The sequence below is a fragment of the Neoarius graeffei genome, chromosome 1, assembly GCF_027579695.1.
Source record: "Neoarius graeffei isolate fNeoGra1 chromosome 1, fNeoGra1.pri, whole genome shotgun sequence".
NCBI classification, from domain to species: domain Eukaryota; kingdom Metazoa; phylum Chordata; class Actinopteri; order Siluriformes; family Ariidae; genus Neoarius; species Neoarius graeffei.
The window spans coordinates 5984243-6008442 of record NC_083569.1 but is presented as its reverse complement, the minus strand read 5'-3'; the positions used below and the strand labels follow the sequence as shown (position 1 = coordinate 6008442).

The 24200-nt window shown below is 40.1% G+C and overlaps 2 protein-coding genes across 2 annotated transcripts in view; both read left to right on the top strand.

The window, feature by feature from the left end:
- Positions 1–1992: 1992 nt before the first annotated feature.
- Positions 1993–7248, top strand: zgc:92744 (uncharacterized protein LOC436846 homolog). The gene is made up of 3 exons (XM_060921278.1): positions 1993–2185; positions 4610–4685; positions 6494–7248. The coding sequence occupies exons 1-3, from the start codon at positions 2105–2107 to the stop codon at positions 6532–6534; spliced, it is 198 nt and encodes a 65-aa protein (XP_060777261.1). The 5' UTR covers positions 1993–2104; the 3' UTR covers positions 6535–7248.
- Positions 7249–9217: 1969 nt separating this feature from the next.
- The window catches only part of ppm1la (protein phosphatase, Mg2+/Mn2+ dependent, 1La), a 46231-nt gene continuing 31248 nt past the window's right edge, over positions 9218–24200 (top strand). Inside the window, exon 1 of the mRNA XM_060921263.1 lies at positions 9218–9237. The gene's annotated coding sequence lies outside the window, so the exon portion shown is untranslated. The remainder of the gene's footprint in view (positions 9238–24200) is intronic.

The window sequence follows — 24200 nt, the reverse complement described above, 5'->3', positions numbered from 1 at the left end:
ACTGAAGCCCACATCGGTGAACAACATTCTTTTCCTCCATGGGCATGTGTAGAAGCACAAGACACCCTCGGGAATATCAGGTGCAATTATTTTCGTTTTATTAAAATGATAGGCAAGCTGTTAAAAGATGTAAACTTCTTTTGAAATTCCCTTTTCAATTCATCATGGGCATGTTTAGTAGCCAACACAGCCCCGCATAGTTTATACCTGCATTTTCGTTATTTTTCCATACTTATTTTTAATTTATTTAAGCACCTTCATTTATTAGGCTACTGATTTTTTTTTCAGTTTGTATTTTAAGGCTGTTGGCCAAGCTTTTCTAAATGACTCGAGCTGAGTCTACATCATGTAAACGCGTTTTGAGTGAGAATAAATGCACATTAAACAAATTGCAGTTGCTGTTTATTTTACTGGTTTTACTTTCTATAAATGCATTGTGCAATCAGTGCACATATTGTGAGGGAATCTCTGGCAGGCTAGAACGGAAGCACAACGAGCGTTTCGGGGAAATTACGGGATTTTAGCGGGGCGGGAGCGGGAGAAACCATAATATATGCGGGCGGGAGCGGGACGAAATATTAAATATTTCTGCGGGTGCGGGCGGGAGCGGGAAACAAACTAGCGGGAGTAAGCGGGAGTGGGAGGGAAAATCAGTCCCGCGCAGACCTCTACTCCAGACTTTGCAGTGATCATTTCATTTCAGGTTAGTTTATCAGTTAACGCAATTTTGATAAAATATATAGCAAAAAGTAAATGGGTCAGTGTTTGTTAACCCATCTGAGCAGTGAAACAAGGCAGTGTTAATTTGTCTAGGGTTGCATGTAGCAGACATTTTGTTCTCCTGTTTGTCATGTATAAATACTACTTATATCATGTCATAGCCGGAGCTCGCTGGCGCGCCGGGGGAGCTCGCTGGCGCGCTCCGGCTATGACATGATATAAGTAGTATTTATAAACTTTATTCATCAAAAGGAAAATAATATTCTATTCAATATTCTATTCTAATCACCCAAACCTGTGTATGGCGATGGGTCAGTGAACAATCCTGGTGGAAGCAGGTAAACGTCGTTCTCTAAGCTTGCTAACCTCAATTTTTGCAAATACCTCTCCCTCTGCTCGCCCTGTAAATGCAGGATAGTGAAAGTGTTTTCTGCATCTCGCTCCTTTTTCTTTTATGTTTTTCGTTTGTCGCCTTCCTCGCATTCAAACTGATTCGAGCCGTGCCGTCCAAAATGGCAGCATCACATGACTTGGTCACGTGGGTGAAAAACCTCAATACTCTTGAATAGCTCTTCTTCATGACGACAGCCGGAAGTGTACCAACACGATGGGGCGTGTAGCGCCACCTGTGGCTTGGGTGCACAATGTGCCTCACACAATAGCTCGATTTCCTTGTGTGCATGTAGGATTGGATTTCTCTGGCACCCCTGCTGGGACCCTTAGCTCGATTACCGACAGCAGCTCGATTTGGATGTGCATGTAAACGCACTGTATGTGTCAGCCCTGTGATGACCTGGCGACTTGTCCAGGGTGTACCCCGCCTTTCGCCCGTAGTCAGCTGGGATAGGCTCCAGCTTGCCTGCGACCCTGTAGAACAGGATAAAGCGGCTAGAGATAATGAGATGAGATAGTGTGTGTGTATATATATATATATATATATATATATATATATATATATATATATATATATACTTGCTAAATTAAGGATTCAATATATTCTTTTGTTTTGTTGGATTTTCTAGAATCGTCACTGATCATAATATCAAGTGCAACTCTTCAAGTTGGCTCAATATATAAGTGCATATAGTGTATAAGTGCATATAGTGTATAAGTGCATATAGTGTATACAGTAAGTGCATATAGTGTATAAGTGCGCTAACTAGGATACGAAACATTGGTTTTCGAGTTCTTTCTAGTGCACTAAACATCCGTTTCGGACTCACCCCTTTTTACACTGGTTGGCTGAATCTACACAAACTTCCGGTTGGTGGGCGGAGCTACGTTTGTGTGTACGTAGCCATAAAGCGAGACAACTTTCTTTCCCTGTTCTCTCGGAAGCCTGTTCCGGATTGTTTGCGCTGCTTTAAAACTCAGCTGCGGCAACATGGTGGCGAAGCAGAGAATCCGCATGGCGAACGAGAAGCACAGCAAAAACATCACGCTCAGAGGCAACGTCAAATCCTCGGTAAGAGCCGTCGCCATGGAGATGTTCAACGTGTCAGGTTTACAGCGAAGCTAACAGCTAACTTCCGGCCGTCTCAGCGCGTCGTGGGCATCAGCAGGAACAGCATTTCCTGAAGTGAAACATTAAAAAACAAACGTTAACTTTTGTTTTTTTATTATTGTTGCAAAATCAAACTTAAAGCGCGCTTTCAGTGAAGGACTGGCGCTCCGTGTAGCCGCACTAAACCGCAGCGAAGGCAAACAGTGCGCAAGCGCTTTTCAACTGGGTTTGTGGCGTACTTATTAGTATGGTAGTGTGCAGTTATGGTATAGAACTGTCTTCTTTTGTATACTAATTAGTATGGTAGTGTGCAGTTATGGTATAGAACTGTCTTCTTTGTGTACTAATTAGTATGCTAGTGTGCAGTTATGGTATAGATCTGTGTTTTTATTGCATACTAATTAGTATGCTAGTGTGTAGTTATGGTATAGAACTGTCTTCTTTGTATACTAATTAGTATGCTAGTGTGCAGTTATGGTATAGAACTGTCTTCTTTGTGTACTAATTAGTATGCTAGTGTGCAGTTATGGTATAGATCTGTGTTTTTATTGCATACTAATTAGTATGCTAGTGTGCAGTTATGGGGTAGAACTGTCTTCTTTGTATACTAATTAGTATGCTAGTGTGCAGTTATGGTATAGATCTGTGTTTTTATTGTATACTAATTAGTGTGCAGTTATGGTATAGATCTGTGTTTTTATTGTATACTAATTAGTATGCTAGTGTGTAGTTATGGTATAGAACTGTCTTCTTTGTATACTAATTAGTATGCTAGTGGGTAGTTATGGTATAGAACTGTCTTCTTTGTACTCTAATTAGTATGCTAGTGTGCAGTTATGGTATAGAACTGTGGTTTTATTGTATACTAATTAGTATGCTAGTGTGTAGTTATGGTATAGAACTGTCTTCTTTGTATACTAATTAGTATGCTAGTGGGTAGTTATGGTATAGAACTGTCTTCTTTGTACTCTAATTAGTATGCTAGTGTGCAGTTATGGTATAGAACTGTCTTCTTTGTATACTAATTAGTATGCAGTTATGGTATAGAATGGTCTTTGTATACTAATTAGTATGCTAGTGTGCAGTTATGGTATAGAACTGTCTTCTTTGTATACTAATTAGTATGGTAGTGTGCAGTTATGGTATAGATCTGTGTTTTTATTGTATACTAATTAGTGTGCTAGTGTGCAGTTATGGTATAGAACTGTCTTTGTATACTAATTAGTATGCAGTTATGGTATAGATCTGTGTTTTTATTGTATACTAATTAATATGCTAGTGTGCAGTTATGGTATAGAACTGTGTGTACTAATTCGTATGGTAGTGTGTGGTTTTGGTATAGAACTGTGTTTTTATTGTAAACTAATTAGTATACTAGTATGCAGTTATGGTATAGAACTGTCTTCTTTGTGTACTAATTAGTATGCTAGTGTGCAGTTATGGTATAGAGCTGTATTCATTGTATACTAATTAGTATGGTAGTGTGTAGTTTTGGGATGGAGTGCTAGTATTTATTGTATACTAATTAGCATGCTGGTGTAGATTTGGTATAGAACTGTATTTATTGTATACTCATTAGTATGGTAGTGTGTAGTTTTGGGATGGAGCTGTATTCATTGTGTACTAATTAGTACATTTGGTATGCAAATCTGTACATATAGCTTACTGACATTGTGTAGTTTTTTTCCCCCTAACTATATCAATGGCATACTAATTAGTATGTTAGTGTACAATTCTGTACATGTGCTTAATGGCACAAGATAGGGGTTTGGGTTTTGCGTTTTTATCTGGAGTATTAGTGGTATACTGATTAATATGCACTTTTGCACGTTTAGCCTATTGACGTAGGGTTTAGGATGGTAGTATTAGTGGCATACAATTAGTGTGGCAGTATGTACATATAGCCACCAGGTTATTGATATAGTACCTAGTACGATGCATTGGGATGTAGTTAGGGTATTTATGGCATAATAATTAGTATGCAAGTGTGCAGTTTTGTGTATATAGCACTGGCCTTATTGACCTGCTGTTTAGTAGTAGTGATGGTGTGCAGGTTTGGAACACTAGGACGAAACCACATACTACTGTACATGGGGCTAGGCAGTACTAACCCAAAAATATAGATGGAAAAGACCAAGTGTAACACTTGTTTTGAGTGATAAGTAAAATCAAACACGTGCTGGAAAACTGTTGTAGGTTTTTTTTTTCCTTTTGTAAATACAAGCCTAGAAACTGAATTCGACTGACTATATTGCAGAAAAAAACGAATCACGAGACCCGGGAAAATATTAGCGCAATCAATATGTGAAGGGGAATGGTGAAACATGTTTACGATGTGAAAGCTGTCTGCAGTTTTGTTTACCTAAGAACCGCCTTCTTTTGCAGAAGAGTAACACGGACGACAAAGTCTCAGTGGGACCATGGCTCCTGGCGCTCTTTATCTTTGTCGTGTGTGGGTCAGGTGAGTGAAATGTTAACAAAATGTAATGGGTCTGATTTAATTATCATACATCCACCAAGGCCATCCTTAAAAAAAAAAAATCTGTTTGCTTTTTCTTTCAGTACTTTTTTTATTACAAAAGCAGACACATTTAATAAAATATGACAGTTTAATCAACTGAAACTTGTACAAAAACTGTAAGTTAGCATTTTAAATGCTGACTGCAACATTTGCAAGACTTTTACAAAGGTACTTAAAATGTCCGACACAGACTTTTTGTAGTTCTAAATTGAGCGTTAGGCCTAGTTCGGATGAGATTACACTATTAAAATGATCACTGAATGATTTGTTTTTCTGAATTTTATTATTTTGTTGTTCGCTAGAATACCATTTTGCGATTTCACACTTAAGCAAATGTTTGAAAACTCCGGATCGCCTTCCTTCATAGTGGCTGCCATTTTTTTGTGCGGCACGGCGCATGCGCAGAGCTGATTCAGTTCAGAGTGCGCGCGCACTCGGCGGAGGCAGTAGTGTGTCGGAGGGAACAGAAGCAGAGATGACACTTATTTTGTCTCCGGTAAACCAGTCTTCTCTCGTTCAATTACGTGCTGGCATCAAAAGACACCGTTGGTTGTAAATGAAGCCAAACTGAGTGGTTGGAGTGTATTTTCATACACAAATGGAGAAATGTTCGCCGAGTGTGTAATTGTGAAGCCCCACTGCAGACCGTTGTCGTTGTTAATTCATAGCATGCTCAGCTGCGTGAATGTGTCATGCACCGAAAATAAGAGGTTTACAAGCCAGGAACGCCTCATGATGCAATACGCAAGAAAAGAAAGAAGATTTACTGCCATTTTACTTTGTATTTGAGTAAAGTGAATAAATAAATGGTCTGTGGAAAATGCATTTAATCCTGGGAACTGCATGCACAGGAGTTTGTGTTTACTCCCCTGGCTGGCTACTTATTTGTCATGGCTGGCTAGTATGAGCCTGAGTGGAAAGCCCTGGGAATGCGGAAATGTCAAGTTCGATTTTAGATTTACGAACCCGAAAAAAATGTCGAAAAACCGGCGTTTAAAAAAAAAAATTTTCAACCGCACAAACGGCGCTCACCCGGCCGGTGGACCGGAAACAGAACGTTTTTTAATAATGGCCCAACTTCAAGACTGCTAAAAGGCCTAGTAGTACAGAACAAAGCACGTGAACTGGGAGGGAAAAGACTAAAACTACAGCGTGTTTGCTTTCCCATGTTGAAAACAGACCTCCCTCAGTTGTCCTTGTGTTCGAGTTAAAGCCACGATAAGGATGTTTTGATAAGCAAGGTAGGCCTGTTAGCAGGTGGAGCCGCTCTCATGTAATATGAAAAGGCTACCTGATGATCACAAATGCCTGCACATTGAGGTTATTTCAGATCTCGGCATGTTTGCTTGTGTCCAAGTTCATGTTCCAGACAGTTGACGTTCTGGCACATGATTTTGTTCCCCTGCTCTTTTTTTCTTTTCTTGTTTGTCTGCCCTGGGTTTTATTGCCCAAGAGATCTGGCAGGCTTTTATCTGATCTCAGCAAAGCCGTAAAACAAGCACACATCTCACCCTCACTTTCTCAGTTCCTGTTGTGGAGGGAAAGCAGTTGAAGAACCCAGACGTCGTTTCCCCTCTGTGATCTATCTTAGATGAGCCCTTGAAAGTCAACCTTTTTATTTAGCTGCTAAATTGCTTGAGGAATAAAAGACTTCAGGTCATGCTGTTCTAGGAAAATGATGATCTACATGTACGGTTTGCTCAAGTAGAAGTAACCAAACTCCCTTTTTTTTTTTTTTGCCTCCACAGCCATATTCCAGATCATTCAGAGCATCCGAATGGGAATGTAACAGGAAGAAGCACGGATGCGCTGCACAGCGACGACTCGCCATTCCTACGTCCCGCTTCCTGCTCCTTCGCAATAAAGGAATTTCTCTCCGCACCTTCGGTTTAATTTAAGCGAATAATTCTTCTTTCCAAGGTGGATTGGCGCGTTTCCTCTTCCTGTGCCTTATTACCGTGAGGAAATGTGGTGGTTTTTTTTTTTTTTAAATCAAGCCATTAACTGCCATCCACTAGGTACGTTTTGTTCGTTCAATGCCAGCAAAGATGTGACGTGTCTTAATTTCTTCTCTGGAGCAGGTGGTCATTTTTATCTCTAAATGAAGGCGCTTGATGTATCCGGGTTTTTTTTTTTTTTTTTAAATAAAACATTTAACTGACCAAATGGTGGGAAACTTTGCACAAGGTGAAGGAGATAAAAGCCAGGAACAGAAGCATAGGATCCAGTCAGTTGAAAGATCAACCCTCTCCCTAATGTGACCACTATAATGTAATTTTCTTTCATTCCTGTTCGAGTTTGTGATTCTAACAGTATTTCATTGTGTTTCAGTTCTGATTAGCACCAGAGTTTCGGGCGACATATGGGCTTCGTCTCATTTTACACTTCTCAGGCACATACTGCTCTTTGGCATACCATAGTGACCTAGAAATTGTGCAGTTTCAGACGTAATTGAAGCTTTGAATAGATCATTGGGTGAAACTGAAATAAAATGTCATTGAGAGCATGGTGTCTGTTTGGGTTTTTTTCCCCCCTCCCACACTACCTGGAAAACAATCACGAATGTTTTTTTTTTTTTAATAGTTACAGTGGTGCTTGAAAGTTCGTGAACCTTTTTAGAATGTTCTATATTTCTGCATAAATATGACCTAAAACATCAGATTTTCACACAAGTCCTAAAAGTAGATAGAGAACCCAGTTAAACAAATGAGAGGAAAATGATCCGATTTTACATATCTGTGAGTGGCAAAAGTATGTGAACCTTTGCCGTCAGTATCTGGTGTGACCCCCTTGTGCAGCAATAACTGTTGATCAGTCCTGCACACCGGCTTGGAGGAATTTTAGCCCGTTCCTCCGTACAGAACAGCTTCAACTCTGGGATGTCGGTGGGTTTCCTCGCATGAACTGTTCGCTTCAGGTCCTTCCACAACATTTCAACTGGATTAAGGTCAGGACTTTGACTTGGCCATTCTAAAACATTAACTTTATTCTTCTTTAACCGTTCTTTGGTAGAACGACTTGTGTGCTTAGGGTCGTTGTCTTGCTGCATGACCCACCTTCTCTTGAGATTCAGTTCATGGACAGATGTCCTGACATTTTCCTTTAGAATTTGCTGGTATAATTCAGAATTCATTGTTCCATCAATGATGGCAAGCCGTCCTGGCCCAGATGCAGCAAAACAGGCCCAAACCACCACGTTTCACAGATGGGATAAGGCTCTTATGCTGGAATGCAGTGTTTTTCCTTTCTTCAAACATAACGCTTCTCATTTAAACCAAAAAGTTCTATTTTGGTCTTCTCCATCCACAAAACATTTATCCAATAGCCTTCTGGCTTGTCCACGTGATCTTGAGCAAACTGCAGACGAGCAGCAATGTTCTTTTTGTAGAGCAGTTGCTTTCTTCTTCCAACCCTGCTATGCACACCATTGTTGTTCAGTGTTCTCCTGATGGTGGACTCATGAACATTAGCCAATGTGAGAGAGGCCTTCAGTTGCTTAGAAGTTACCCTGGGGTCCTTTGTGACCTCGCCGACTATTACACGCCTCGCTCTTGGAGTGATCTTTGTTGGTCGACCGCTCCTGGGGAGGGTAACAATGGTCTTGAATTTCCTCCATTTGTACACAATCTGTCTGACTGTGGATTGGTGGAGTCCAAACTCTTTAGAGATGGTTTTGTAACCTTTTCCAGCCTGATGAGCATCAACAACGCTTTTTCTGAGGTCCTCAGAAATCTCCTTTGTTCGTGCCATGATACACTTCCACAAACATGTGTTGTGAAGATCAGACTTTGATCTTTTAAATAAAACAGGGTGCCCACTCACACCTGACTCTAATTTCACCTTCAAATTAACTGCTAATCCTAGAGGTTCACATACTTTTGCCACTCACAGATATGTAATATCGGTTCATTTTCCTCAATGAATAAATTACCAAGTATAATATTTTTGTTTCATTTGTTTAACTGGGTTCTCTTTATCTACTTTTAGGACTTGTGTGAAAATCTGATGATGTTTTAGGTTATATAGAAAATTCTAAAGGGTTCACAAACTTTCAAGCTACACACGTCGCACCCACTTGCACAAATTGACAAAATGGGCACGATTTGTCTGTTTTAACTGCATGATTTTAGTTTAAATTGAGTGCAAGTATATTGATAAATACTCTTAAATCAGGGTTGGTCATATTTCCCAGAGGGCATCTAATATACAATTTGCTGTACAAAGAAAAACTGAAATCTCCATAAAACTAATTATAGAGCGGCGGCTACAATTATCGGAACCTTTCCAGATTTACCAACAAAAAAAACCACTTTTCCAAACTTGAGTTTCAGTTCCAGCAGTGATTATTGTTGAATTAATCAACCGGAAGACCCGCCCCCTCACCCTTTGATCTTGTCGTCTGATGACGCAGTTTGTTACCTGAGATGGTTTTTTTTTTTTTTTTTCAGCACGATCAGCAATTTTTCAGAAAACCCGGACGTTATCATCGCAGGTAAGCGTGGTGGAAAGATCATGGACATGTTTTTACTCATCAAATTCACCGATGTTTCATGATCTCCTCGTCGAAACCTGCTTTGTTTCTTAGGTTTTCATTTCACAGTCGCTGTTTTGTATCTAAACGCGCGTTTGAGAAGTCACGTGAGTGAGGTGTCGATAATAGTGATCACTTTCACCGGAGTCCACCATTATCGACACCCTGTGGAATTAAGGGACATTTCCAACTGTTATGGATCGATCTTTGTGTAACATTGTTGAAGTCGATGAAGAACTTTAAAAGAAAATAAAATGCTGCGATTTTTTTTTTTTTTTTCGTAACAGAATGGAATGTTGATAGAGGATTTGGAATCCATTTGCAATAAATAGAATTAGACTAGAGTTAAATTCCTAGCATATTCAGATTTTTCTATTCCATTTAAAAAAATTTTTTTTTTTTTTTTTTTTTTGCAGTTAGTTGTAAATGTCTACCACATATTACAATACCAGTAAACATTTTATTTTGCTTCGAGGAATGACATGCAACCTTTGACCTGGATATTCATGTGGTTACGATGTCAATTGCCTGCTGACGTTTATTGGTAAACGACAAAATTAGAAATTAATACAAACAACGACGAATGATTAACAAAACGTGATCTATGAAAATACTTAAAGTGGAACAAAAAGATTTTCTGTTCCAGGTTAAACGTTATCAGTTAATTTCTTTATAATCATTAGAATTACTTCATTTACGTACGCACCGACATCGATATATTTTTAAATAAAAGATATTTTGGACTAAATATATGTCCATGTAAAACAAATTTTAAATATAAACTACGTTTTGTTCACTTAATACCACATACCGATTTTTTTTTTTTTTTTTTTTTTTAAATAATAAATAATCATCTGGATGTCGATAATTGTGGAACGGTGTCGATAACTGTGGACAAAGGTGTCACGTGATCTGATATGCTAAGTAATCAGGAATCAACTCGTTTTTTTTTTTCCAGTGGAAGTTGAGTTCATGCACAATTTACATACTGAAAGTCTTTTCTACTTTTGCAACGTCCAAAAGATCGTTAAGGTGGCGATAATTGTCGCCGCCGTTCAAAAAAAAAAAGACAATAACAGTGAAGGGGTGCGCTATAAAGATATGTAAGGAATGTGGGTAAAGGTGAGAAAATAAGAGGAGGTAATGACGGAAAAAAAAGTCAGGCAATACTTTTCTTGCGGCAAATTTAATCGGATGCGATGGTTTAGCACACAAGCCAAATACACGCGATATGAGTGGTAAGATGGCGGCCAGATGCTAATGAGCGCCCCCTAGAGTTGCGGATTGTAATTAATTTTCGCGCCACTGTCGTAAATACAAATCACGTTTTGTGCTCCCTTTATTGCTGCAGTATTTCAGGAAAATATTTCAAATGGCGATACAGGCACTAAAATTGGCTCAAATATTCATTTCAAAAAATGAAAAATTCCACAAGCCACTCAAAATTCAAGATGGCCGCCATTTCCGCTATGATAAAATTACATTTTGCTTGTTCGATTTGAATGATTCTGACGATGCAGAAACCAAATTTGGACCTCTAGAAACACTAGATTTCATATACTGTCATAACTGACAGCTCTAACATGCATGCCCGAATCAGCTCTATTTTTGGGGTGTAGGGGCATAGTAGTAGAGGTAGTACTTTTGCTTCAGAAGTCAGCCACATCCCTGGGATGGACTCCGAGCACTAGTCCTCACTGTTTACTCAACTGAAAGTGGATGATGATGACAACCTGAAGATCCTGGAGAAGTTTGTCGTCATGATGCATGACCGATCCAGTACAGCTGAAGGTGTTGATGATGCGAGGCTGGACATGTTTGCTTGAAAGCAGAGACCATATGAAGTAATTCCGCCAACCAGAGGGGCTTTACTGCAAGACGCCTGCAAGATGCTGCCTACCAGGCAGGTGGCACATGGAGCCAATCAACACTGTACCAGTCAGAAACACCATGTCCTGCTGACTGGGGCTGGACAAAGATCTGTGGCAGGCCTTCTGGACAGAGCTTCCACCTATTGCAGAGAGTTGTCAACAGTTGACCAAGTGTGGGTGCAAGTCGGAATGGCGTGGAAGGTGCAAATGCTACCGTCTTGGTCTTACCTGGACAGCACTGTGAGGATTAAGCTGGCAAATATAAAGACAATGGAGAACCCTTAAGCAAACTCTCTCGACTGTTGAATTTGGGCCGGCGATGCCCTTAGTGCGGCCACACAGTTAATAACAGATACGGTTCACACGTTTTTCAGATTCGTTTTATAGACTGGTTATGTGCAGTGCTCAGATGTCATGTGAGCAGATGGCCTCTTAGCAGATTAATAATTGATGAGTGGAAACACAGAGCAGTTTCAAAAATATACAATAACGTGGACATCCCTTTTGTACTGATAATCTCATGCTGAACCACATCACTGATACCCAGTAATAAAAGTTTGTTTGCAAATAATGTGTGTTTTGTGACTAATTTTTCACACAACCTGCCAGAAAGAAGCCTCGTACAAAGCTGAGAGTCATAAATTTGGATTCCTCATGGTCAAAAACCTATACAGTGGCATGCAAAAGTTTGAGCACCCTTACTGAAAACGCCTGTTACTGTGAATAGTTAAGTGAGCAGAAGATGAACTGGTCACCGAAAAGCATAAAGGTAAAGACGAGACATTTCTTTTCAGCGTTTTCTGCAAGATTTGTGTATTATTATTTGTTTTGTACAATTAGAGAGTGAAAAAAAGAAAAGGAACACCATGCGAAAGTTTGGGCACCCCAATCCATTTGAGTTCTCAGGTAACTTTTACCAAGGTTCCAGACCTGAATTAGCTTATTGAGCTGCGGCTTGTTCAAATTCTTCGTTAGGAAAGGTCAGATGATGCAGATTTCAAAGCTGTATAAATTCTCTGGCTCCTCAAACTTGTCCCTAAAATCAACAGCCATGGGCTCCTCTAAGCAACTCCGTCGCATTCTGAATAATAAAATAATTGACGCTCACAAAGCAGGAGAAGGCTACAAGAACGTAGCAAAGTGTTCTCAGGTAGCCGTTTCCTCAGATTGTAATGTTATTAAGAAATGGCAGTTAACAGAAACAGTGGAGATCAAGGTGAGGTCTGGAAGATGAAGAAAACTTGCTGAAAGAACTGCTCGTTGGATTGCTAGAAAGGCAAATAAAAACCCCTGTTTGACTGCAAAAGACCTTCAGAAAGATTTAGCAGACCCTGGAGTGGTGGTGCGCTGTTCTACTATGCAGCGACACCTGAACAAATATGACCTTCATGGAAGAGTCATCAGAAGAAAACCGTTCCTGCGTCCTGGCCGCAAAATTCAGCGTCTGAAGTTTGCAAATGAACATCTAAATAAGCCTGATGCATTTTGGAAACAAGTCCTGTGGACTGATGAAATCAAAATAGAACTTTTTGGCCACGATGTGCAAAGGTATGTTTGGAGAGAAAAGGGGGCCAAACTCCAGGAAAAGAACACCTCTCCAACTCTGAAGCATGGGTGTGGATCGATCATGCTTTGGGGTTGTGTTGCAGCCAGTGGCACAGGGCACATTTCATTGGTCGAGGGAAGCATGGATTCGAATAAATACCAGCGAATTCTGGAAGCAAACATCACACCATCTGAAGTTAAAAAGAGGACGGGTCCTACAATAAGACGATGATCCAAAACACACCTCAAAATCTACAATGGAATCCCTCAAGAGGCCCAAGCTGAAGGTTTTGCCCGGGCCCTCACAGTCCCCTGACCTAAACATCATTCAAAATCTGTGGATAGATCTCAAAAGAGCAGCGCATGCAAGACAGCCCAGGAAACTTGTCGAACTGGAAGCCTTTTGCAAAGACGAATGTGTGAAAATCCCCCAGGTAAGAACTGAAAGATTATTAGCCGGCTACAAAAAGTGTTTACAAGCTGTGATACTTGCCAAAGGGGGTGTTACTAAGTACTAACCATGCAGGGTGCCCAAACTTTTGCTTCGGGGTCATTTTGAAAATGTAAAAGATGAAAATAAAAAATTGTTTTTGCTTAAAATATAAAGGGAATGAGTCATCTTTAACTTTACGCCTTTTGGAGATCATTTCAGCAATTTTGACCAGGGGTGCCTAAACTTTTGCATACCACTGTAACTCAATACCTTACTCATCAAATTCGGCCCAGCGAATGGAATTCTATGGTAAAATATAGAATTTTGTACCAAAAGGGTGGCCATTTTGGAATTTTGATTGGCCCGTGGGATTTTTTTTTTTTTTTTTAATATATGGCCCCTGAAGGATATCTGTACAAATTTTGGTGCTTGTATCACCATTTGAAATATTTTCTCACTTATCTGCTCGACTGCTTCGTGGACAGCTGTACATGTGTTTTTTTATTTTAATTTTTTTTGCTTTTTGAGAAGCTGAAGGATACATAAGCCAAAGAACCATGTCAGCTGACACACAAAATAATAGTATAGGATTTTACACAAGTTTTATTTATTGGGACACTGGAGGTGAACACGGACGTAACAAAAGAATGACAAAGTTTTAGTTTTGCTGAAATACCATGTTTTGCATTTTCAGGCCATATGCATTGTTTGCTATGTGTTTGATGTGGAGTTTGTGTGTAAGTGACATGATATTTCACAATTATTTGCTGAAGTGAATATCAGTGAATCATAAAAGATGAAGTTTGGTTGTTATTCACTCAGCCTGAGGCGGATAACTGTTTAAGTATAAATACACGAGTGATTATTGTTTAAAATCATATTAAAAATGATTTATTTCAAGCTTCAAAAGTAGCACGCAAATGTGATACACTGCAAAAAATGGCCTTTCAAAAATAAGAAATAAAAGATTAAAACAAAGCATATTTGTTTGAATCAGGTGAAAAAAATCTGCCAATGGAACTAGTCAAATTTGACTTGGTAAGATTTCTTAAAGTAAGATGAGAAATCTAACCCGTTTTTACAACCCCGATTCCAAAAAAGTTGGGACAAAGTACAAATTGTAAATAAAAATGGAATGCAATAATTTACAAATCTCAAAAACTGATATTGTATTCACAATAGAACATAGACAACATATCAAATGTCGAAAGTGAGACATTTTGAAATTTCATGCCAAATATCGGCTCATTTGAAATTTCATGACAGCAACACATCTCAAAAAAGTTGGGACAGGGGCAATAAGAGGCTGGAAAAGTTAAAGGTACAAAAAAGGAACAGCTGGAGGACCAAATTGCAACTCATTAGGTCAATTGGCAATAGGTCATTAACATGACTGGGTATAAAAAGAGCATCTTGGAGTGGCAGCAGCTCTCAGAAGTAAAGATGGGAAGAGGATCACCAATCCCCCTAATTCTGCGCCGACAAATAGTGGAGCAATATCAGAAAGGAGTTCGACAGTGTAAAATTGCAAAGAGTTTGAACATATCATCATCTACAGTGCATAATATCATCAAAAGATTCAGAGAATCTGGAAGAATCTCTGTGCGTAAGGGTCAAGGCCGGAAAACCATACTGGGTGCCCGTGATCTTCGGGCCCTTAGACGGGACTGCATCACATACAGGCATGCTTCTGTATTGGAAATCACAAAATGGGCTCAGGAATATTTCCAGAGAACATTATCTGTGAACACAATTCACCGTGCCATCTGCCGTTGCCAGCTAAAACTCTATAGTTCAAAGAAGAAGCCGTATCTAAACACGATCCAGAAGCGCAGACGTCTTCTCTGGGCCAAGGCTCATTTAAAATGGACTGTGGCAAAGTGGAAAACTGTTCTGTGGTCAGACGAATCACAATGTGAAGTTCTTTATGGAAATCAGGGACGCCGTGTCATTCGGACTAAAGAGGAGAAGGACGACCCGAGTTGTTATCAGCGCTCAGTTCAGAAGCCTGCATCTCTGATGGTATGGGGTTGCATTAGTGCGTGTGGCATGGGCAGCTTACACATCTGGAAAGACATCGTCAATGCTGAAAGGTATATCCAGGTTCTAGAGCAACATATGCTCCCATCCTTTCAGGGAAGACCTTGCATTTTCCAGCATGACAATGCCAAACCACATACTGCATCAATTACAGCATCATGGCTGCGTAGAAGAAGGGTCCGGGTACTGAACTGGCCAGCCTGCAGTCCAGATCTTTCACCCATAGAAAACATTTGGCGCATCATAAAACGGAAGATACGACAAAAAAGACCTAAGACAGTTGAGCAACTAGAATCCTACATTAGACAAGAATGGGTTAACATTCCTATCCCTAAACTTGAGCAACTTGTCTCCTCAGTCCCCAGACGTTTACAGACTGTTGTAAAGAGAAAAGGGGATGTCTCACAGCGGGAAACATGGCCTTGTCCCAACTTTTTTGAGATGTGTTGTTGTCATGAAATTTATAATCACCTAATTTTTCTCTTTAAATGATACATTTTCTCAGTTTAAACATTTATGTCATCTATGTTCTATTCTGAATAAAATATGGAATTTTGAAACTTCCACATCATTGCATTCCGTTTTTATTTACAATTTGCACTTTGTCCCAACTTTTTTGGAATCGGGGTTGTAGATGAAATAATTCCAAAATAAGATTGGGGAACTTATTATGCGAGATCTGATTAACTCAAAATAGTTCTTATAACAAGATCGTACTTCTTACATTTAGCCATTCAAGTCATTTTTATTTATTTCATTTTAAGGGTATTTCACTTAAATTCATGACAAAGTCTTAGCAGTAAAAACTGAATTTAAGATAAATATACTAATATTAGGATTGTTAAATTCTACAACTAAGCATTGCTAGCTTAAAAGATTCTCCTTTTGTGACCTGTAATTAGTAAAATACTCTAGATATGAGACCAGAGACTATCTTGAATCAAGTTGACGACACGTGTAGCATTGCAACAAGTTTATTTTTTTTCCCATTTCAACATTCAAACATTAAAACATCTCTTAAGATTCCACTTCCCCAGGACCTCAGGCACCAAAAAAATAAAATTAAATTAAAAAAAAGTCTACGCATTTTGACTTGCAGTGCTTACACAACGCCAAAGCAACAGTGCATTTTGGGGGCAAGATTCAAAGATTTCAGTAAAGTTCATTTATTCCCAAAACAAGCATACTTTGTTTTTTTTTTCTTGAAACAAGATGAACCGCATTTGACAAATGTCCAAAATGTACTTACTTGTTTGAAAAAATACTTGTTTTATTTTCGCTCCAAATAAGACTTTTTCAAGACATTTTGTCTAGACAAGATTTTCAAGATGGACTGTCTAAAAACTAGCCTTTCTAGCTAAATGAGGTGGGCAATTATGTCTTATAATGAGGGTGGCTAGATGCTTTGACTTGAAAATAGACAAATAAACTTCCTAAGATTTTTATTTTTTGCAGTGTAACTTTGCGGCGCAGATTCGTGTCACTTTTCTACTTTGTTTTGAAATTGATAAATAAATCACAATTCCACCTCACCTTTGAATAGTTTTAGACCAAACTTTGGAGCATCTTTAGCGCTTTTAGGAACAGCATTTTCTTTCATCGTTTGTAATTCTTCCTCACTTACGGTGACGACGCGGTCGGCCGCTATTTTGCCGAGTCGCTCGAGGTGATTATCGAGAAATCGACCAATCAGTGCACGATTTTCTATAATCACCTGCGTATTTATACTCATATAAAATATTTTATATTCAATATAATTCTTGTTTCTGATTGGTCATGAGGGAACATAAGATAAACTTTACTAATCCTGAAGGAAATTCTTTTACCACTTCCTCAAGACAACATTATCCGTTCTGTAAAAGAACACTGATTGAAGGAATGTTATTATAGAAACAACTCAGTCTCGGGGACACTCAGAGGTGGGTTTCCCAAAAGCCTCTTAATGCTAAGTGCATCTTAACTAGGAGAGAGAGAGAGAGAGAGCATTCATTGTGCTGCTCGCTCTACCATTTAACGATGAGCTTTGTGCTGCGATGCTTTTGGGAAACTCAGGCCAGGGTGGATGTTTGATGTGTTTGTGAATGTTGGTGTGTGTATATACTAGTGCATCTCAAAAAATTAGAATACCATGAAAAAGTTCCTTTTTTTCATAATTTAATTCAAAAACGTAAACTTTCATATATTCTATATTCATTACATGTAAAGTGAAATATTTAAAGCCTTTTTTGTTTTAATTTTGATGATTATGGCTTATAGCTCATGAAAATCAGAAATCCAGTCTCTCAAATTATTAGAATATTCCCTAAGATCAATCAAAAAAAGGATTTACAATACAGAAATGTCCAACTTCTGAAAAGTATATTCATTTATACACTCAATACTTGGTTGGGGCTCCTTTACCATGAATTACTGTATCAATGCGGTGTGGCATGGAGGCGATCAGTCTGTGGCACTGCTGAGGTGTTATTGAAGCCCAGGTTGCTTTGATAGTGGCCTTGAGCGTATCTGTATTTTTGGGTCGGGTGTTTCTCATCTTCCTCTTGACAATACCCCATAGATTCTCTATGGGGTTCAGGTCAGGCAAGTTGGCTGGCCAATCAAACACAGTAATATCATGGTCAGCAAACCACTTGGTAGTAGTTTTGGCACTGTGGGTAGGTGCTAAGTCCTGCTGGAAAAGGAAATCAGCATTTCCAAAAAGCTCGTCAGCAGATGGAAGCATGAAGTGCTCTTAAAATCTCCTGGTAGATGGCTGTGTTGACTTTGGACTTGATAAAATACAGTGGACCAACACCAGCAGATGACATGGCACCCCAAATCATCACAGACTGTGGAAACTTCACACTGGGCTTCAAACACCTTGGATTCTGTGCCTCTCCACTCTTCCTCCAGACTCTAGAACCGTGATTTCCAAATTAAATGCAAAATGTACTTTCATCTGAAAAGAGGACTTTGGACCACTGAGCAACAGTCCATTTCTTTCTCTCCTTAGCCCACTTCTGACACTGTCTCTGGCTCAGGAGTAGCTTGATATTAGGAATGCGAAAGTTGTATCCTCTTTCTTGAAGATGTCTGTTCGTGATGGGTCTTGATACACTGGCACCAGCCTCAGTCCACTCCTTGTGAAGCTCTCCCAAGTTCTTGAATCAACTTTTCTTGACAATCCTCTCAAGACTGCGGCCATCCCTGCTGCTTGTGCACCTTTTCCAGCCACCCTTTTCAGCAATGACCTTTTGTGGCTTACCCTCCTTGTGGAGGGCATCAGTGATCATCTTCTGGACAACAGTCAAGTCAGCAGTCTTCCCCATGATTGTGGTTGTGTGTACTGAACTAGACCGAGAGATACACCGTGTTCATACTGTTTTACTCAAACTCGAAATGAAATATTCTAATATTTTGAGATGGGTTTTTTTGTGTTTTTGTACTGTATGCCATACTGATTAAAATTAAAATAGAAAAATGCTTGAAACATTTTAGTTTATGTGTAATGAGTCTATAATATATAACATTTTCACTTTCTTCAATAACTGATGGAAAATATTGAACTTTTTCACAATATTTAAATTTTTTGAGATGCACTAGTACTTCTGCCCATTATGCCTGACTGGCATGTCGGGCAGCAACAAAAGCCCTCCACTCCTGCCTGCTTTGGGCTATTCCTGGAAGCCCATCGCACCCAGTAGTAGTAGGTCTATTTGTTGCTGTTTCCATAACGTTTGGGTTTTTTATGGGATGGGGTTGTTAGCCCTATACCCAACCCCCAACCTGGAGGACCAGGGATCATCTTAGTCTGATCGCTACCCCTTGACCTGTCCGATATGATTGAATCTACGGCATAGCTCTGAGGGTCATTGAGACGCACAAGCCCCCATACCACGACAAGGTGATGATCCGGGGGGGCGGGGGGTTATTTTTCCATTTGTTTTGGTGCCTTTACTCTGTAAAGTGTTGAACACAGCCAGTCACAAAAATTTTTTAAAGGAGATACGCAGATCCTTTATTTTTAAATACATTTCTGAGTGGATAGTATCTCCATCCTTGACTCTGGTATGCTGCATAAATGGGATTTAAAAAAATATATTTTTGAGAGTTAAAAATCGACCGCAAAGTTGGCATTCGAGCTGCCCCGCCGAGCCAGCCAGCCCTGAGTGCGTGACGTCACAGCGGTAACCGGTTTTAAGGCCGAGGCCTTTTACAGCTATAGACCAAAGTCATATATAAATAAAAATTTCTGGAGAAAGTAAGAAATACCGTTACCGACTTGCTCAACTAAGACTGATTTGACTTCATTGATTGTGGGTTGATTCTCATTAAAACAAGACAGGTGTTATAACTTATGCAACATACATGTACATGCATGCATTTTCACTGAAGGCTAATTAAATAATCAGATGAACTGAGACAATCACATTCTGAAGCAAATTAAATCATCTTATACCGGTAACTTAAACACACAATACAAGTTACATGTATTAATCTAAATGCAGGAAAACAACGTGTTGTTTTTGTTGTTTTTTTATCCAAACGAGAGTCGGAGCTTACCCGTCTGTGTTCTCGGTTCTTGAAAGCCGATCTTGTGGCCGATTGTTTTTGAAACAATCTGACTTTCAGTTGTTCTTTCAATTCTCTGTTCATTCACTTTTTCCACATAAGGGCAAGATGGCAGCAATATCCAGTGGAGAAATCAGACGGCTGCTCCACTCATTCTCCATATGGAGTACTCCGCCATTACTGCTCGGCTCAGGCAATTACTAAAACCCGATGTCACCGGTTTTAGCAACAACCACGGGGAGGTCACTGCCTGAGCGATATGTCCCGTCCCGGGTTTTACCAACAACCCTCGGCTCACGCTCCGGGAGGACTGGTGCAACTAAACTCGCGTTCCTTTTTTTGTAGTTTTATTTCATTGTTGGTACCGCACCCTCTTTCAATGCGGGCTTATAGCCAACGCTCCTCAACAGATCAGAGGTTTCATACGAGTCTTCAGTAAAATATGCAGAGCAGAGGAGAGACCACTTCACAGCCGCCCAATGTGCCCGTGAACTTCTCGCAAAACGCGTCCAAATCTTTGCAGTTTGAACATTCTTGGGCCATCAACGCAACGTACAGTGGGACAAAAAAGTATTTAGTCAGCCACCAATTGTGCAAGTTCTCCCACTTAAAAAGATGAGAAAGGCCTGTAATTTTCATCATAGGTACAGTTCAACTATGAGAGACAGAATGGGGGGAAAAATCCAGGAAATCACATTGTAGGATTTTTAATGAATTAATTGGTAAATTCCTCGGTAAAATAAGTATTTGGTCACCTACAAACAAGCAAGATTTCTGGCTCTCACAGACCTGCAACTTCTTCTTTAAGAGGCTCCTCTGTCCTCCACTCGTTACCTGTATTAATGGCACCTGTTTGAACTCGTTATCAGTATAAAAGACACCTGTCCACAACCTCAAACAGTCACACTCCAAACTCCACTATGGCCAAGACCAAAGAGCTGTCAAAGGACACCAGAAACAAAATTGTAGACCTGCACCAGGCTGGGAAGACTGAATCTGCAATAGGTAAGCAGCTTGGTGTGAAGAAATCAACTGTGGGAGCAATTATTAGAAAATGGAAGACATACAAGACCACTGATAATCTCCCTCGATCTGGGGCTCCACGCAAGATCTCACCCCGTGGGGTCAAAATGATCACAAGAACGGTGAGCAAAAATCCCAGAACCACACGGGGGCACCTAGTGAATGACCTGCAGAGAGCTGGGACCAAAGTAACAAAGGCTACCATCAGTAACACGCTGCCAGGGACTCAAATCCTGCAGTGCCAGACGTGTCCCCCTGCTTAAGCCAGTACATGTCCAGGCCCATCTGAAGTTTGCTAGAGAGCATTTGGATGATCCAGAAGAGGATTGGGAGAATGTCATATGGTCAGATGAAACCAAAATAGAACTTTTTGGTAAAAACTCAACTTGTCGTGTTTGGAGGAGAAAGAATGCTGAGTTGCATCCAAAGAACACCATACCTACTGTGAAGCATGGGGGTGGAAACATCATGCTTTGGGGCTGTTTTTCTGCAAAGGGACCAGGACGACTGATCCGTGTAAAGGAAAGAATGAATGGGGCCATGTATCGTGAGATTTTGAGTGAAAACCTCCTTCCATCAGCAAGGGCATTGAAGATGAAACGTGGCTGGGTCTTTCAGCATGACAATGATCCCAAACACACCGCCTGGGCAACGAAGGAGTGGCTTCGTAAGAAGCATTTCAAGGTCCTGGAGTGGCCTAGCCAGTCTCCAGATCTCAACCCCATAGAAAATCTTTGGAGGGAGTTGAAAGTCGGTGTTACCCAGCGACAGCCCCAAAACATCACTGCTCTAGAGGAGATCTGCATGGAGGAATGGGCCAAAATACCAACAACAGTGTGTGAAAACCTTGTGAAGACTTACAGAAAACGTTTGACCTCTGTCATTGCCAACAAAGGGTATATAACAAAGGGTTGAGATGAACTTTTGTTATTGACCAAATACTTATTTTCCACCATAATTTGCAAATAAATTCTTTAAAAATCAGACAATGTGATTTTCTGGATTTTTTTTTCTCATTCTGTCTCTCATAGTTGAGGTAGACCTGTGATGAAAATTATAGGCCTCTCTCATCTTTTTAAGTGGGAGAACTTGCACGATTGGTGACTGACTAAATACTTTTTTGCCCCACTGTAAATCCACCTTCTGTCGTGTTGCTGCACCCGCCAGCAACACATCTACGTGGCATGGCGATAAATTAGCTCAAAATGGAGGATCGGAGTTGCAGTCAGCTCTGTTTTAGTATAGTGGAAATGGCGATGAGACCGATAGACTTCCTGCGGTGACGTCACGGATGTCAAAGTCAAGGTCATTCACTCAGACCGCTACCGATATGAATCACTTTAATCGTAAAAATTACAATATTAGATTTATTGTTAATGCTTAAAACTATTCCTGTGCCATTCTTGAGGTCTCAAGGCGTTTATAAACGAAAAGTGAGGCCATGGTTCTGCGTATCTCCTTTAAGTTAGAAAATGTATGATATACTTTTAATATTATTTGTTGCAGTGCTTCTCAGAATCTTGTAATTATTAATAAAACAGAGAAAATAATGGGGCCGGCACGGTGGTGTAGTGGTTAGCGCTGTCGCCTCATAGCAAGAAGGTCCGGGTTCGAGCCCTGTGGCCGACGAGGGCCTTTCTGTGCAGAGTTTGCATGTTCTCCCTGTGTCCGCGTGGGTTTCCTCCGGGTGCTCCGGTTTCCCCCACAGTCCAAAGACATGCAGGTTAGGTTAACTGGTGACTCTAAATTGACCGTAGGTGTGAATGTGAGTGTGAATGATTGTCTGTGTCTATGTGTCAGCCCTGTGATGACCTGGCGACTTGTCCAGGGTGTACCCCGCCTTTCGCCCGTAGTCAGCTGGGATAGGCTCCAGCTCGCCTGCGACCCTGTAGAACAGGATAAAGTGGCTACAGATAATGAGATGATATATATACTAGTGCATCTCAAAAAATTAGAATATTGTGAAAAAGTTCAATATTTTCCATCAGTTATTTAAGAAAGTGAAAATGTTATATATTATAGACTCATTACACATAAACTAAAATGTTTCAAGCATTTTTCTATTTTAATTTTAATCAGTATGGCATACAGTACAAAACATTTTTAAAAAATCTCAAAATATTAGAATATTTCATTTCGAGTTTGAGTAAAACAGTATGAACACAGTGTATCTCTTGGTCTAGTTCAGTACACACAACCACAATCATGGGGAAGACTGCTGACTTGACTGTTGTCCAGAAGATGATCACTGATGCCCTCCACAAGGAGGGTAAGCCACAAAAGGTCATTGCTAAAAAGGGTGGCTGGAAAAGGTGCACAAGCAACAGGGATGGCCGCAGTCTTGAGAGGATTGTCAAGAAAAGTCGATTCAAGAACTTGGGAGAGCTTCACAAGGAGTGGACTGAGGCTGGTGTCAGTGTATCAAGACCCATCACGAACAGACATCTTCAAGAAAGAGGATACAACTTTTGCGTTCCTAATATCAAGCTACTCCTGAGCCAATGTCAGAAGTGTCTTATCTGGGCTAAGGAGAGAAAGAAATGGACTGTTGCTCAGTGGTCCAAAGTCCTCTTTTCAGATGAAAGTACATTTTGCATTTAATTTGGAAATCACGGTTCTAGAGTCTGGAGGAAGAGTGGAGAGGCACAGAACCCAAGGTGTTTGAAGCCCAGTGTGAAGTTTCCACAGTCTGTGATGATTTGGGGTGCCATGTCATCTGCTGGTGTTGGTCCACTGTATTTTATCAAATCCAAAGTCAACACAGCCATCTACCAGGAGATTTTAGAGCACTTCATGCTTCCGTCTGCTGACGAGCTTTTTGGAGATGCTGATTTCCTTTTCCAGCAGGACTCAGCACCTACCCACAGTGCCAAAACTACTACCAAATGGTTTGCTGACCATGATATTACTGTGTTTGATTGGCCAGCCAACTTGCCTGACCTGAACCCCATAGAGAATCTATGGGGTATTGCCAAGAGGAAGATGAGAAACACCCGACCCAAAAATACAGATACGCTGAAGGCCACTATCAAAGCAACCTGGGCTTCAATAACACCTCAGCAGTGCCACAGACTGATCACCTCCATGCCACACCGCATTGATACAGTAATTCATGGTAAAGGAGCCCCAACCAAGTATTGAGTGTATAAATGAATATACTTTTCAGAAGTTGGACATTTCTGTACTGTAAATCCTTTTTTTGATTGATCTTAGGGAATATTCTAATAATTTGAGATACTGGATTTCTGATTTTCATGAGCTATAAGCCATAATCATCAAAATTAAAACAAAAAAGGCTTTAAATATTTCACTTTACATGTAATGAATATAGAATATATGAAAGTTTACCTTTTTGAGTTAAATTATGAAAAAAAAGGAACTTTTTCATGGTATTCTAATTTTTTGAGATGCACTAGTATATATTATGCACATGTTTGGTTGTTTGTCTCTGTGCGTCATCC